General features: G+C 48.5%; 4 protein-coding genes and 1 pseudogene across 5 annotated transcripts; 2 read left to right on the top strand and 3 right to left on the bottom strand.

Annotated features, from left to right (window-relative positions):
- The first annotated feature begins 603 nt into the window (after positions 1-603).
- LOC112891622 (peroxidase 5-like) lies at positions 604-2,011 on the top strand. The gene has a single exon (XM_025958531.1). The coding sequence runs from the start codon at positions 761-763 to the stop codon at positions 1,757-1,759; it is 999 nt and encodes a 332-aa protein (XP_025814316.1). The 5' UTR covers positions 604-760; the 3' UTR covers positions 1,760-2,011.
- Positions 2,012-2,416: 405 nt separating this feature from the next.
- Positions 2,417-3,618, bottom strand: LOC112898547 (mitogen-activated protein kinase kinase 4-like; the record flags this gene model as incomplete). Its single annotated transcript, XM_025966886.1, is given in 2 exon segments — positions 2,417-2,526; positions 2,529-3,618. Coding segments are annotated over 2 exon segments (1,200 nt in total), but the record flags the coding sequence as incomplete, so codon positions are not given.
- A 552-nt stretch (positions 3,619-4,170) lies between these two features.
- LOC112891598 lies at positions 4,171-7,538 on the top strand. 2 transcript variants are annotated; one of them, XM_025958509.1, is made up of 12 exons: positions 4,171-4,386; positions 5,109-5,237; positions 5,352-5,409; positions 5,644-5,724; positions 5,826-5,897; positions 5,987-6,231; positions 6,317-6,388; positions 6,496-6,606; positions 6,677-6,758; positions 6,856-6,982; positions 7,079-7,160; positions 7,332-7,501. In XM_025958509.1, exons 1-11 carry the CDS (start codon positions 4,217-4,219, stop codon positions 7,114-7,116), a joined length of 1,185 nt encoding a protein of 394 aa, XP_025814294.1. In that variant the 5' UTR covers positions 4,171-4,216; the 3' UTR covers positions 7,117-7,160; positions 7,332-7,501. The 2 variants fall into 2 exon arrangements, with proteins under 2 accessions (XP_025814294.1, XP_025814286.1); XM_025958501.1 differs by having other exon boundaries at positions 4,175-4,386; positions 6,856-6,902; positions 7,332-7,538.
- A 45-nt stretch (positions 7,539-7,583) lies between these two features.
- On the bottom strand, positions 7,584-9,386 carry LOC112891631 (annotated as a pseudogene).
- A 3,203-nt stretch (positions 9,387-12,589) lies between these two features.
- Positions 12,590-14,965, bottom strand: LOC112898537 (E3 ubiquitin-protein ligase RNF14-like). Its single transcript, XM_025966877.1, has 4 exons — positions 14,651-14,965; positions 14,154-14,235; positions 13,549-14,077; positions 12,590-12,726 (listed from the first exon to the last, which is right to left on the bottom strand). Exons 2-4 carry the CDS (start codon positions 14,193-14,195, stop codon positions 12,590-12,592), a joined length of 708 nt encoding a protein of 235 aa, XP_025822662.1. The 5' UTR covers positions 14,196-14,235; positions 14,651-14,965.
- Between the last annotated feature and the right edge of the window lie 546 nt (positions 14,966-15,511).

Raw genomic sequence — 15,511 nt, 5'->3', positions numbered from 1 at the left:
ACTCTCGCAAGTAGCCTTATTCGGTCTTCGCCTCCCACACAAGTTTTGTACAAAAAAGAGCTCCCTTTAGGCAAAAGTTCGAGCAAAACGTCAGGTGGATGGCGACACGTACGTGATCATCATGTACAGCTAGCGTATGTTGCCGTCGTCGGCCCCCTCGCTCTCTTACCAGTTCGTCGTTCCATCCCTTTCCACCACTGCCGCTGACATTCATTTTTTGTACATAACAAAACGTGTCCGTGCATGCACCGAACCGATTCAGATAAATCCACGATCGATCAGGACCCAATGGCAATCAAGCACCGTTCGTTGCGCCTCGAGATCCGCAGAAGAACGAGGGGGGATGATGATGTGGACCGATGCAAAAGGTCGACGAGGTCTATGCATGCGTAGTATGAGCACGCGCTTGCCACTGGTGGTGCCCGGGTTGATGGCGGCCGACGAGCCACTGCTTGGATCGGGTCTCTTCTTGGACTCGGCACGACATGATCGTAGTAGTAAAATAATGGCAATTTGCCAACTGATGATGGCGCTCGTAACAGCACAGCACATGTATAAATGGAAGCCCGCTGGTCATCAGCCCATCGCCACTCCTCCCATAGATCTCCTGCTGGTTCAGGTCAGCTCTGACAGCTGAGTAGCTGATCAAGGTCTGCAAGCTAGCTAGGTAAGCTGCGGTGTTGGAAGCTAGCGTTGATCGAGCTTGTTGCCTTCGAGATCGATCCAGCGATCGTCGGTTGGTAATTGTAGCAACCTGAGCATGATGAAGCCGTGGCTAGTGCTCGCATGGGCGGTGCTGGCCGTCTCCTCGGCGGCGCGCGCGTCCCCGCCCCTCAAGGTCGGATTCTACGAGCACTCATGCCCCCAGGCCGAGGACATCGTGCGCAACGCCGTCCGCCGCGCCGTCGCCAGGGACCCCGGCCTCACCGCGGGCCTCATCCGGATGCACTTCCACGACTGCTTCGTCAGGGGCTGCGACGCGTCCATCCTGCTCGCGTCGACGCCCGGGCACGTCGCGGAGAGGGACTCGCCGGCCAACAACCCGAGCCTGCGCGGCTTCGAGGTCATCGAGGAGGCCAAGGCCCTCGTGGAGGCGCACTGCCCGCGCACCGTGTCCTGCGCCGACATCGTCGCCTTCGCGGCGCGCGACGGGGCAGCGCTCGCCGGCGGCGTCGACTACCGCGTCCCCTCCGGCCGCCGCGACGGCCGCGTGTCCGTCGAGGGCGAGGTGCTCCAGGACGGCAACGTGCCGTTCCCGACCTCCACCGTCGAGGAGCTCGTCGAGAACTTCAGGCGCAAGGGGCTCTCCGCCGACGACATGGTCACGCTCTCCGGCGCGCACAGCATCGGCCGCTCCCACTGCTCGTCGGTCACGGAACGGCTGTACAGCTTCGAGGGCGAGCCGGGGCGGACGGACCCGGCACTCGACCCGGCGTACGCGGCGGACCTCAAGCGGCGGTGCCCGCCATCGACGGGCAACATGGACGACCGCACAACGGTGCCCCTGGACCCGGTGACGCCGAACGGCCTCGACAGCCAGTACTTCAAGAACGTGCTCGCGCACAAGGTGCCCTTCACCTCCGACCAGACGCTGCTCGACAGCCCCTGGACAGCGGGGCTCGTCGCGTTCCACGCCGCCGTCGGGCAGGCGTGGGAGGCCAAGTTCGCCGCGGCGATGGTCAAGATGGGCGCCATCGAGGTGCTCACCGGCGACGAGGGCGAGATCAGGGAGAAGTGCTCCGTGGTCAACCACTACTAGTTGACTCCGCTCCTGGGTCAGTTTTACGACAAGGATTTAGACGTCGGATGTTAGCATAATTTCATATTTGAGCCTGGGCCAAGCAAGCAAGACTCACAGGGTGGGTGAGCAATTCGGTGAAAGGAAAGGCGAAGCACATCATAAACTGGTGTTGCGCCAAATGTTGTTAAAGGCCCATTCAAATGCGGCCAATTTCTTGTGATTCTTGTGGATTCGTTAAAAAAGGTTTATCTTCGAATTTTCTCTTCTGAAGAAGTTTCTTCTAATCTGTATAGTATATGGATTCAAATTGTGCATGTTCATTCCATCATCTGTTCATCAAATCTTTACCATGTCTCCTTGATCCACTTTATTGGTATCCTAGAAACAGCCATTGGCAGTCTACTAGAACACACTGAGGCCGAAACTTGCCTATTATCATTTATTCTCCCAGCTGCTGAAAATCACCAAAAAGCTGCAGCTGACCGGTTTTCGCTCAAGTTGCAGCTGATCAATCGGCCACCTCTTTGTTTCCGAATCCTGAATTTCTGATCACGTTCTCTTGCCCCTCGTGATTAAGCCGCCCCTCATTCATGTTCCAGTTTGATTTGCATTTTTCTTTTTCATAGCGACTTTATTTTCGTCTTCAACCCAACTGTCGGTCTCATATTGGTCGAATCATTTCCGCACGATTGGCAGTTCGTCATGGAAGTTGGGGAGCCACTCGTTGGTGGCGCAGCAAGGCGGACTCCCCGAGACGAAGGGATGACCAAGAAGCTCCTCCAGGTGGCCCTCCGACGTCATTCCTTCTCCAGGCAACGCCGCACGAAGCTCGTGAACTCCGGCGTCGCCGCCACGGGCACATCCGGCGCGCCGCCGAAGCACACGGCCACCACCAGCGCCGCCCAGTCCGGCCTCTCCCCGGGGGCCACAAGCGGGAATCTGCCCACGTGGCATTCTAGGAGGACCACTCCAAGGGCCCACACGTCGCTGGAGAAGTCGGCAGCGGCCGATGGTGGGGCCGCGCCGAAACCCTCGGGGTCCATCCTCTCCGGGCTCATGTACGCGCACGTCCCCCCGGCGCTGGCCACGCGCATGGAGACGTGGCGGCTGGCGCCGAAATCGGCGATCTTGACCTCGCCGTGGCGGCCGACGAGGAGTTTGGACGGCTTCACGTCGCCGTGCACGATGCCGAGTAGGTGCAGGTGGCGCAGGCCGCGGAGCACGCACCGCGCGACGCCGGCGATGGCCTGCTCCGGGAGGCGGCCGCACCGCCGGAGCACGTCGCCGAGGGAGCCGTTGGGGACGTACTCGAGGACGAGGCACAGGAACTGGTCACCGCAGGAGGGCCTAGGGAAGACGCCGTGGAGGCGGACGACATGCGTGTGGTAGGGCGCCGCGGCGGCCACGCCGAGGTGCACGTAGGCCTCGCGGAGCGCGGCGCCGCCGCCCCGTCGCGCAAGCGCAGCGCCTTGACCGCGAGCTCCGAGCCCGTGCGGCGGTGCCGGGCCCTGTAGACCGTGCCGCCCGCGCCGTGGCCGAGGACGCCCCCCTTCTCGAGCTCCGCGAGGCGTTCGACGACCGGGCCGGGCTAGCCGGTCGGCGTGGACGGCAGGCCGCCGAACGGGTGTTCCTGGTACGTGAACGGCGGTGGCGAGGCCGGCGGCAGCACAGACAGCCTGAGCTGTCTGCGCTCTCGCAGCTTGGTCGTACCCATCGCCATTGCCATTGCCGAAGGAAAGGTCAGTTCTTGTGCCTTGGTGTGAATCCCTCGAGAGCCGGTAGTCGCAATGGATTGGAGGAGAGAGGAGAGACAGGGAGAAGAGTAGCTGCTGGTTTGCTTTTACCGGAAGTCCTGAGAGGACAGAGGAGAGTGATAAATTAGGCGAGCGGTGTCACGGGCTACCGACCACACGCCCGTAATGCATGGAAGCATCTCTCCTCTGAGGCTCCGAGGCGTAACGGAAACAGCTGGGATTACGGGGAGGGAGGGGGCGTCATGCTTTCAGCTCCACGGCAGCTCAGAATAGACTTCCACTACGGCTTTACTGAAACAAACAAAAAAAAATGCTTTAACTCAATGAGTGCAAAATCTGAAATGAAATGAGACACAAATACACAATTTTTTCTACGTTACTTGTATTTTCCAATCAGATTTCAAATTCGTAAGCTTCCAGTCACCAGTTTTCAGATCTAAAAAAATGTTGAGCCTCCAAGGATTTTTCTTGTTCAAAGTTATGCTAGCAAATTGCCCATTAATAACAGATCTCATTATTGGTGTATCTCTAATAAAAAACAAGTGCACGTCTGTACAAATTCTAGTTTTTCAAAAAAACACAACTTTTATTTTAAAGTAGTATAAAAAATGATTGAAGAAAACAGAAAAGAGCAGAAATTGCAGTGGTTCTGTGGCTGAGAGTGGCTTCTGATGCCTATCCCAAAACACACACGTGTCAGACTGTCAGTCCGTCGGTTGCGATGCTGAAAGCCCTGCCTGCGCGGTTCCTCGCATCGCCGGAGCCCGGCTGGTGGCGCCGGCGGCCTCGCCGAGGGTCGCTGCAGCCGGTTTCGGCGGCGCTCATGACCAACCCCGCTTACTTCGAGGTGGGCAGGTTCCTGGGTGGCTATGGCTTCATGAACATTACAAGGTCAGCTTTTCTGAATCTTGCTTGGTTCCGCTTCCATTTTGGTTTCATTCGAGAAATACGAGCGGACCGTGCGGTTATATTCTGATTTCGTTTGGAAGTCGGAGCTAGTTCTGGAGTGTCTTGTATCATTGAATGTCGGATTGGTTGGAACATTCGCAGTGTTCTAGCAGTTGCTTAGGCTGATTAGGTTAGTTCCACTTGAAATCCCTTCGAGATGGGCAGTGTGGGGTTAAAGTTGAGATCTTGGAGTGATGATTAATGGCATTATTCACAATTATTAAGCCCCTAGCGCCTCCCCCCCCCCCCCCCCCCCCCTCCTTTTCTTTTCGAAATGAGTCGGCATCCTTGGGATTTTTTCTTCTTCTTCTGGTTACGTTAGGAAACTACAAAGGGATGGCCAATTCAGAGAAATATTTGGAGATTATTGTGGACCAGTAGTATCTATGTACTCCTGAATGATTCCTCGGTGGTTGGTTACTAATTTCCACATAAGTTGGATTCTCTTAAATAAACAATTTAAAAAATACTTTCCACATATTTTTGTATAACATGATGTACCGATGCTGCATATATGTTATTCAGAGACTGTTCTTTTTAGCATTACTTCTGCATTTAGTGCAGATTGCCATTTTGCTATAGCATAAATGAAGGGCCTGGTTCGCTTAATTAAATTAGAAGATTAGTGTAAAAAAGATTTTCTAACTTTCTTCCACGTGATTCAGTTACTCATCTTCTCAATTTGGAGAGTCTTCAAATGTTGCTGGTATTCAAGATCTTGGTCTTGGATATTCAGCAGAAGAGCTTGAGCGTTTGAGGGTCCAAGACATTGGAGAAGGAGAAGTGACGATTAGGTTATTTCCTTCTAACTGATGTGCTGTTTTTTTCTTGGAAAGGAACTTAATATACTGAATTTTTTACTACAGTAAGGTCATACTCATTATTCATTATCATGGCCTGTTTCCCAGACTTTACGAGGGAAGGGTTGTTCAAGGCCCATTAAGGGGCACACAGGCTGTATTTAAGGTATGCATAGAATTGTCACTTTGCTAAGTTTGGTGATCAACTGAAAATAGTACATCAACAGAATGCCGTGCTTGAAAATTTGTTCAACAGACTGTTCAAAAGATTATTTGTAGCAGGACATATACTTTCACCCTTTTAATTTGGTTGCAATTTTTTATGGTACCTCTCTATGCCATAGATATATGAATATATTGACCAGCTTATACGTGCTAAGACATAGGATTTGAAACAAAGGTATACCCTGGAGCCCGTGCTGGTGCTTCTGAAGCTGATTTGATGGCACTGAATGAGCTAAGAACTCATGCTTTTCTTCAGGTTAGGTAAATCATAAATTGCTAACAGAAACCACATGCATGAATGATTATTTTTGACATGTTATTTACACACAAGGAAAATCCCCTTTCTTCTTTTTGCAGAGTGATGCTAGTAACATATGTGGCAACATTCAGTTTCTTTTAGGGGCCTTTGAGACAGAAACTGGAGAACAGGTTTAGTATTATAGAACTTGTTTTGTGCTCGGATTCCCCGACATATGGCAAACTTTGTTGCATGCGAGACTGACATAGCTTTACTAAAGTGGCTAGCCTTCCGCGATGATGGGAAATACAGTGCTGCAGACTATGCGAAAATAACCAGTGAAAGGCAACTGAAGGAGCAATCTGGAGACACGCCATTTTGGAACCCTTTCAATCGAGCATACAAATTGGAGCTAAGGAGATACTTTGTTCTTAAGCTGCTTAATGGAGCTATGAGTGGCCTTCTTCACATGCACAATCATGATAGACTGCATCAAAGCCTTGGGCCTTCTTCTGTTATTCTCAAGTATGCTGCATGTCTTAACTTTCGTTCCACATTGTAGTGCTTATGCTATACTAACTACTGATTAGTGCAACTTTCTATCCTATAGCACTGTAATGGAGAAAGAGGGGCCCTATTTAGTTCCAAGGCTGCGAGATTTGGCATTTTCTGTAGATATTGGGTATAATTTTCATCCCCTTCCTACCTTTGCAATTGATATCAGTGAGATTTGGCATTTTTTTAGATATCAGCAAGAAAATATCTGAGAAATACGTTGAACAATGACAGGTATTCATCTGTTGGTGCTGGAGCATTGTCGGACGGGCTGTGGCGTCGAGCATCTGCTGCTGGAGCATCAACTCCTTTAGAGAAGCGAGCCTTTGGAATAGCTGATGACATGCAAGTATTCTTTTTCCTTTTTTGCATCAACAAAAACATCACTCAAATTTACATGTACTTGACAAAACAGTTATGGAGCCGGGCTGCTTGTTGCATACATGGCATTTATTCCATTTTGCGAAGCAGGAATTATGGATGGCATTTCCTTGCAGGTGATTGAGGATACATATTAACTACATGTTCTTGCAAGAGGCATATTGCTCTCTGTTTCCACTCAAACACTTAACAGAATGTCGATTGATCGTGCAGAGACTTTTGGAGAATACCTTCCGGCTCGACATTTATGCTGCAAGAGAGTACGAGTTGCAAACACAAAATAAGCTTCCTTTTTACTTAATCCTAGAAAGTTTTTTATTAGAAAAAACAATCATGCTCTGTGAGTAAGCTCATTTTTGCTGATTTTTCGCCCTGATGACCAGTCAATCAGTCATGATATTCAGATTCAACACACATGCCTTCGCAATTCCTGTAGGTATTGTCTGGCAGATGAGCGGTTGTTGGAAGCAGTAAATTTTCTAGATTTGGGGGATGGTGCTGGCTGGGAGTTGCTCCAGGTGTGCCCCTATCATGCTAATTGCTAAGTCAAATCTTATTGCAGTTACACTGCTGCACATCTTTCACAGTACTGAAGTGGCCAGCTAGGGAATTTTCTGTTTCAGTGGTCAGCTTTGGGCCAAGATGCACATTTTCAGCGAAGATGCTAACTTTGATTTATGTTTCGACAGGCAATGCTTAATCCGGATTACCGCAAGCGACCGATTGCCGAGGCTGTACTGAACCATAGGTTTATAACTGGGGCTGTCTTACGGAACTACTAATCAGCAACTTCTGTTTAAACTACCAAGGAAACCTGTAAATATACAATAAATTGAGCGAGAGCTGATACTACATTCTTGGATGAGCAATGCCTGTTCTTTGTTTCTCCCTTTCAACATATCTCTGCTTGGTTGGGCAAATAGTTGATGAGAGAAAGAGCATCCATTTGCAACGCTCTTGGCTGAAGTTGGGTCAGCTGCGCTGCTGGCAATCACCCCAGGGCCCGCAGTGCTGGGAGACCTCCCAGACCCTCTTCCAGCACAGCGCGCAGTACCGTGTCTGGCACGCCCGGCACACCAGGAGGTTGTTGGCGCCCGCCTGTTAAATGTTAATCCAAACCAAAGCAGCTCTGAATCTCTGATAGCTTTCATCAACATGCACCAAAGCTGATTTCTGAGATAGCAATGGTGGAAGGGTCGCTGCTCACCTTCGTGCGCTTGGCGCCGCAGGTGGGGCACGTGTACCTGAGCGCCCGCATCCACCCGGGCTCCTTGATCTCGACGTCCTCGTCCAGATCCTGGTTGTCCATCCGCGCCTGCTGCCCCGGGAGCCTCCCCCTGCCGACGCGCTCGAACAGCCCGCACTCCCCGTTACTGCGAGAACGCCAAAAATGGCAGGCGGAAATTATGAGCTGGTCGAGGGCGAGGCGACTAAGAGCGAGTGGATCGGCGGCGTTGGGTTTGCTCACGCGAAGTGCGCGTAGCCGCTGATGGCGCGGCTGCAGCGGTAGCAGAAGAACTTGCCGCAGTTGTGGCACACCATCTTGTTGCAGCCCTCCGTCTTGGCGATGGCCATCCGGCACGACGGGCACTGCCTCGTGCTGCGGAGCACCTCCCGGAGGTTCAGCAGCTACTCAACCTTCCGCTGCTCCCGCAGCCGCTGCGCCTCCGACCGCTGCTCCTCCCTCGTCGACGATTTCAGCTTTTGCCGCTCCTGCCCGGCCGGCGGCCGATTTGCACAAGGAAGTCAGCAAAGATGAACAACGAGACCCCTCAAAAAAAAAAAAGATGAACAACGAGTGTTCTCTCGTAGTCTCGTGTCGTGTGGAATGGCCACCCCGTGCGCGCGTACCAGCAGCTCGTCGAGCTTGTCCTCCGCGGGGACGCAGTCGTCCCCGACGTGGCGCCGCTCCCCGCACTGCACGCAGAAGGTGAAGAATCACGCGGGGCACTGCGTGTCGTCGCCGGCCGCCCGGCCGCCACGCAGGCGGCGTTGCACCGGGGGCAGTAGGCCACGTCGGGCATCGTGTCCAGCGTCCTCCGCAGCGCCAGCGACTCCCACCGCGCGTAGCCCTCGTCGGCGAGGAGGCGCCGCAGCACGGGCGGCGGCTGCGTGGCGCGGCACGACGTGTCCGGGCACTCCAGCCGGGTCACGCTGCCTTCCTTCACGTGGATGCCGCAGTAGGACTCCATGCACTTGACGCAGAAGGAATGGTTGCAAGGGAGCCGGATGAAGTTTCTGCCAACAAAAATTTCAAAGAAAAAGGATGAAATTCTGAACAAATTTCACCAGCAAAACTTACTGAATGGATCCAGGAGAGAGGCGATCGGCACCAGTATTTTCACTGAGACAGACTCCGCACTCATGGACGCTCTGATCAAAAGTTTCCTGCGACCTCTCTTCACTGTAACGGTGCATCAGAGGGATGGTAGAGTCAAGGATGAGGCTTCTTCCAATCGCGCGCTCATCTGCACCGGCCGAGCTCGTGTCTGGACCCAGCACCATCTGGTCATCCGAGGCGATGCAAGACCAGGACAAGCCGCTCAGCCAGTCCGCCCACCTGAACACCACTTCTTGCCCCGGCAGCTCTGCCCAGATCTCGTCAAGAGCAGAGCAGAACCTCGAGACCTCCGGCTCGTCCAGCCACTTCGCCACGACCACGAAGTAGGGGGCGCGGGTACGACCGCGGTAGCAGGCAGGTTGGCGTTATGGGCGGCAGATGCTGCAGGCTGCAAGCGTACAGGAGCCCGTCGTCGGCGTCCTCATCGTCGCCTTCGTCTCTGGTGTCGGTGGTTTCATTGGTGCCGACGTTCATGTACACCTGAATGTCACCTTGAAGTTGATAGTGCAGAAATATCTGGAGTAAGGACGTGTGCATTACGGTGTTAGCAGAAACTGCACCAGTCTGAACGGGCGGAGAATCGGGATGGGATTCAGATTCAGATGTTACTTGGAAAAAACGAAGGCCGTCCATGTTGTCGAAGATCACCATGTCATCCCCGTAGATGGCTTGCAGTGCCAGCAGCTGGAGATCAATCAAAACATGTCATTGCTAGTAACAACAGCAGTTCACACATCTGACAGTATTTCACCGGTCAGACACATCAACGCATCAGCCTTTTGTCTGAACGTAACTGAACTTGCAATGCACTACAGGGCGCACTTCAAGATTCAGCAGTCTTTCGGGACTTGCGACCCCATGAGGAATCGAAGGTTTTAACGATGAGCTGAAACGAAGAGAAAGAAGGAAGAGAGAAACTGATCAAAGCAATCGCGCCATCCGTTACCTCATCTTCCTGTATCTGGCTGTTGCCCTGAAACTGCTCCTCGGAGAGGTCGTCATCAACACGAGCCGCGGCGGCCATCGCCTCCAGCCGCGCCGCGGCCTCCTCCCGAGCCGCCCAGTACCCGGCACCGACCTCGCCGGCCGGCGCCGAGGACGATGGTTCCAGCGACATCGTAGCTGTATTCCGGCGAGAACCTCGCCGCCGCTCGGCTGCTTGGTGAAAGTCCCGGGCAGATGCTCACGTCACGCCGGCACGTCGCACGTACGCACAGCTTGTATCAATTCGCCCTTCATCTCATCACCATCATCCAATAAAAAATAAAAGTAATCGTGCGCTTGCGGGGTTGTATTAACAAGCAGGAACTCGTATACAAACTGGTCTGGACGGCTGCTGGTAAGGCTGACGGCATCGCACACGACTCGCCATCGCACGTTATTGCAAGTACTTCGAACTTCTCTGCCCTACGAGCAATTGAACAAAATATTTCTACACCTCCTGCAGGTTATTGGCGCTGAAAATATATCACATAACTTTTTTTGGGTGTCCTCCAGGCTTCACCGCTTCATGCAAGGATCAAATAAACGGTGGAAGTAAATGGCATGAAATTGTAAGCAGATCAAATTAACAGGTACTCCCTTCATCCCAAATTATTAATCATTTTGATTTTTCTAAATTAATTTTTGCTATATATATATATAATGTCTAGATGCATAGCAAAATCTACGAATCTAGAAAAGCTAAAATAACTACTAATTTGGGACGGAGGGAGTACATGCATAAAACGAACTGAATGTTTCAATCATTCGCAAAGAATTGAATCTTCAATCTACAGTTAATAGGATGCCCTGTTCTGCTGTAGATTACATGGCGAACCATTTGTTCTTGACATCAAAGGTCCTAGCTAAAATGCTACCATGAAACCTCCTAATTGCAAGTTTACATTGTCCCTGCCAACAGGAACCCTCTCGTTTTGGACAGCAAGTGGATGCAAACAGTGGAAGTGGCGAAGATGTTCTGTATAAAGGAGCTATGTACTGTATACAGCAGGATTTGGAATCTCTAAGGATCTGTGTGTTGCTGGCAACCTCTCGGTCCGTAGTGTTCAGAGCTCTTCACAACCCTCTTCCGGCATAACGCGCAGTAGTGGCCTCGGCAACCCATGCACAATATATGATTGTTTGTGCCCAGCGGTCAATAAAACATGGCATTGCATTGAGATGTTAGTCAACATGTTTCATAAGTAATAACCAAAGCAAGTATAAGCAGTAGAATTCATTTGACTTTTTAGAAGAAAAGTGCTACTTCCAGTGACCATCTGCACATGCATGGTGACCATATGAAGATAAAAAAGAGTAAATTGAAAAATTGATACAGGAACAAAGAAAGGTCAATGAGTGTGATAGAAATTGCGCTAAAGTTAATACACACGATTTACATAAATATTTCTTTAGTAGCATAGGGCTAACATGTATATAGATACTTCTAGTGTTTCGAGACACGAAGAAGATATTAATGGAAGTTGCCCTGCTCTAGATGCAAGATAGAAACTGTAGCTAACCTTTTCATTCTGACGGCCACAAATTGGACAAGGATAAAGCCATGGCAATTCAGGCTCTAGCTCCTCTTGATCTTCATCATCATCAGAATCATCATCATTGTCTGGTTCTTCATACAGTCCAAAGCTTCTCCCTTGATTGGTGTCTTCAAACAGCACACAATCTCCATACCTTGAGTGGCAAAAACGTTTTAGCTTCTGGATGAATATAACCAAGATTGAACACAAAATATTTGCGCATGAATCAAGATTACCAGAAATGGTTATATCCACTAATTGCCTGGTTACAACGATAGCAGAAGAATTTCCCGCAGTTCCTACAGGTCATCTTGTTGCAGCCAGCAGTTTTTGAGATAGCCATTTTACAAGAGGGACATTGCTTAGAATTGCGAAGCATTTCAATGACATTTAGCAGTTCATCTATTTCCCTCTGTTCTTTCAACAATTGTTTTTCTGTCATAGAATATTTCTGGTGCCGTTCCTGTTAAAAAGTAGAATGTGTCAAGTGTCATGGCACTGTGATGTGTATTCATAAACAACATTATAAAGAAGAAAATATCAAATGAATCATACAAACATAAATGCAGCACTGACAAATACAGTAGCATGCTCAAATAATATCATTCTTGTTCTTAAAATTGTTACCACATAAAGCGCATCGTCACTTAAGAATTAGATATGTATCTACAAAATAATTCCTCTAGTCACAAACGAGTGACATTGTGAACAAACCACAGTCTTCAAAACACAACTTTTGTGACGACGTACACCTTCGTTTAATAAGTTTGACTACATAGCACAACCGAAAAGGACGATTAAGTTCACTAAAGAGACTATTAAGATCAGGCACTACATACAGTATGTGGATAAATTATAGTCAAGGAAACCCGAATACCTAACTTCACTGAACCAGGTCACATCAGAATCTTGGAACAATAACAGGTACTACAATTAAGATGAGCAACAACACGCCCATTCAAGTTAAGTACCATAACAAAAATCAAATGATGTTTATTTCACGAAAAAACAAAAGATGCTGACTGTATAGATGATTAATTTCACTAAACGAAAGTTAAATCATTAACAGATTATGCAATATTTACCCTCAAAATGCTAATTTTCTCTGCTGGACTAACACAATCCTTCCCCACATGATGTTGTTCTTTGCACAAAGAGCAGAAGGTGAAAGAACACTCTTGGCATTGAGCATCATTGTCAACCTCCAAGCAAGCAGCATCACACCTGGGACAATATACCAAATCAGGCATTGTATCTAAGAGTTTCTGTAGCGCAAATGATTCCCATCGCATATAGCAATCATCTCCCAGAAGGCTTTTCAATATTGACGGTGGAAGGGGGCTGCGGCAAGTTGTATCAGGGCATGTCAGCATTGTTAAATTCCCTTCTTTCACATGAATTGTACAGCGAGACTCCATGCACTTCATGCAAAACAAATGGTGGCATGGGAGCTTGATGAAATTTATGCCCGGTAGAGTGAAGAAATGAAGAGGGGAAAACAGAGTCAAAACCTACTAAATAGGGTTCAAGCTTCAAGTGACGGAAATACTGAAAAGACACCATGTTTTGCATGTTTCTACTTTGGGGATAATAAAGGGAAGGCATCTAAGTCACCATAGAATCCATTGTTTTATAGATCCTTCCACTGCTGTTTTATGATAGAACTCCCTCCGTTCCAAGTTACTTGTCACTTTAGCTTTGTCCTAAGTCAATTTTGTCTAACTTTGACCGAGTTTATAGAAAAGAGTACAACATTAAACTACTTTCATTAAATCCACCATGAAGTATATATTGATAGCATGGAAATTTACATATTTTCTTATAAGCTTGGTCAAAGTTAGAGATGTTTGACTTAGAACAAAGCTAAAGTGACAAGTAATTTGGAACGAAGGGAGTATTGTTTTGTTTCCTCATTTGAGATTCTAATTTTATTTCTAAAATAGAGCGATGATGAACAAAATAGACCAGAAAGCAGTGGTAGAAACATGAAGGTACATAAGTCAGCAATTCCAAACACAGCATCCTAACTACATAAGGTAGACTTACCGGTATTTTCACTAAGACAAATTCCACACTCATGTAGGCTTTTCAGAAATATTTCCTGAGATCTCTTCTCATCGTAATCTTGCATCAGAGGAATAGTAGAACCAACGAGAACTTCTCTTGCAATAGCACGTTCATCTACAACATCTGAAGTTGCATCGGGGACTAATATTATGCTGTTGTTCAAAGAAATGCACGACCATGAAGAGCTATTCAGCCAGTCCACCCATCTATACACTACTTCTTGCCCTAGCAGCTCAGTCCAAATCTCATCAAACATGGCACAGAGGTACGAAAATTTTGGTTCATCCAACCACTTGGCTGATATAGTAAAATAAGGAGCACATGTACTGAGATATGACCACGGCAGCAAACATGTTAACACCACAGGTGGCAAATGCTTTAAACTGCAAGTATAAAAGAGTTCACCAACATCTTGGCTCCCATCATTATTAGTTCCAACCATAGTTCTGTTTGGACGAAGACTCAATAAGACCTTACTGCCATTAGGAACTGGATACCAAACAAAAATCTGGGGAAGAAGACATGAACATTACACTCTTGAAGAATGAGAGAGTTCATTAGGAGGGCAAAGCACTGAAACAAACCTGAAAAGAGCGAAGACCCGCCTTATCATCCAAGATGACCATATCATCCCCATAAATAGCTTGAACATATTATGATATGCTACTGCATATTAGCGACAACAGTAGTTGAATGGCTATCATGTGAACACAGCTATTACTTAGAATTGGCAATCCTAGTTCTACAGTCCTAACTCGGTTCTAGGCGGCAGATGCAGAAATTCACAATCCTAAAACTCCACTCATAGGTCCTAAATAAGCATACATTTTAACAGGAATAAACGCAATAATCTCAATGCTATAGAAGGGTAATTCAGTTGCAGCCTCTGGCATATCTGAATTCCAGTTCAGACCACTAGGTACAACGATTACAGCCCATACTGTATATGTCGTCACAAGTTAATCTCTGCAGCTCCAGATATAATCCACCGATTTCCGGCGCGCGCTGGTGAAGCAGACAAACTCGCAAGCCACAAGCAACTGGGGGCGCGATAAGAAATTGGGGGCACAAGATACATTACCTCGTCCTCCTGGAGCTGGTTGTTGGTCTCCAACTGCTCCGCCGAGAGTTCGTCCTCCCTCGCGGCCATCGCCTCCAGCCGCGAAGCCGCCTCTTCCCGCGCCGCCCAATATCCGTCCCCGGCCTCCGCCGGCGGCGGCGAGGACGATGACGAGGCCCCGCTCGACATTGGAGAATCCCGGCGAATTGATTGGCCGCTCACCCCCCTATTCGAAGACAGAAAAAGAGTTCGCCGACAAGCTGCTGGAGTCGTCGAGTCCAATGTCCATGTCCTAGGCTCGTAGTAGGCTAGCACCGAAACGAAAACGAACATCGACTTCGAAACAGTTCCGGACGCGTAAACGCGAAATTTTTTTTGCAAATGAATGTTACGAATTTGAAGTACTAAATAAAGTCTATTTATAAAATTTTTTGCATGAAAGGGTTGCAAATCATGGATTAAGTAGGCTCATTAGATTCGTCTCGCGATTTGCAGTCTATCCATGCAAAAAGTTTTATAAATAAACTTCATTTAGTAATTTAAATTAGCAAGATTTTTTTGAAAATTTTAAGTTTACGGTTTTTTTGCGTTTAAGGGGTGGGAACTAAACAGTGCCTATGGGAACGGTACGGTCGGTTCGTGCTCTCCGGTTCACCGGTCAGAAAAGCGGTTCACGGGTTCAGCCGCTGTCCGGGAAAATATAGTTAAACATGCAAATCACCTTTTTGTGAAAATATGAAAACGTTTAAAATATAGTTAAAAGTTTTTAAAACATTTTAAAATGATGCATTTGCATAGGCATCCAATAGTAACAGTTGAGATGCAAAATTAATTTAAAAAATTATATCTTCATTTTTTTGAAAACTTATAACTATACTTTTT

This window comes from Panicum hallii, chromosome 1, assembly GCF_002211085.1.
Source record: "Panicum hallii strain FIL2 chromosome 1, PHallii_v3.1, whole genome shotgun sequence".
Lineage (NCBI taxonomy): Eukaryota > Viridiplantae > Streptophyta > Magnoliopsida > Poales > Poaceae > Panicum > Panicum hallii.
The sequence above is the reverse complement of the archived record's forward strand: the minus strand, read 5'-3'. Positions and strand labels throughout refer to the sequence as shown.

Coding starts and splice junctions, on each gene's coding strand:
- LOC112891622 (XM_025958531.1), top strand. CDS start 761: ATGATGAAGCCGTGGCTAGTGCTCGCATGGGCGGTGCTGGCCGTCTCC.
- LOC112891598 (XM_025958501.1), top strand. CDS start 4,217: ATGCTGAAAGCCCTGCCTGCGCGGTTCCTCGCATCGCCGGAGCCCGGC. Junction 5,725..5,825: donor GAACTCATGCTTTTCTTCAG/GTTAGGTAAATC, acceptor TTCTTTTTGCAG/AGTGATGCTAGTAACATATG. Junction 5,898..5,986: donor AGACAGAAACTGGAGAACAG/GTTTAGTATTAT, acceptor GCTTTACTAAAG/TGGCTAGCCTTCCGCGATGA.
- LOC112898537 (XM_025966877.1), bottom strand. CDS start 14,195: ATGGTCATCTTGGATGATAAGGCGGGTCTTCGCTCTTTTCAG. Junction 14,078..14,153: donor CGGGTCTTCGCTCTTTTCAG/GTTTGTTTCAGT, acceptor CTTCTTCCCCAG/ATTTTTGTTTGGTATCCAGT. Junction 12,727..13,548: donor TTGTCTTAGTGAAAATACCG/GTAAGTCTACCT, acceptor ATATTGTCCCAG/GTGTGATGCTGCTTGCTTGG.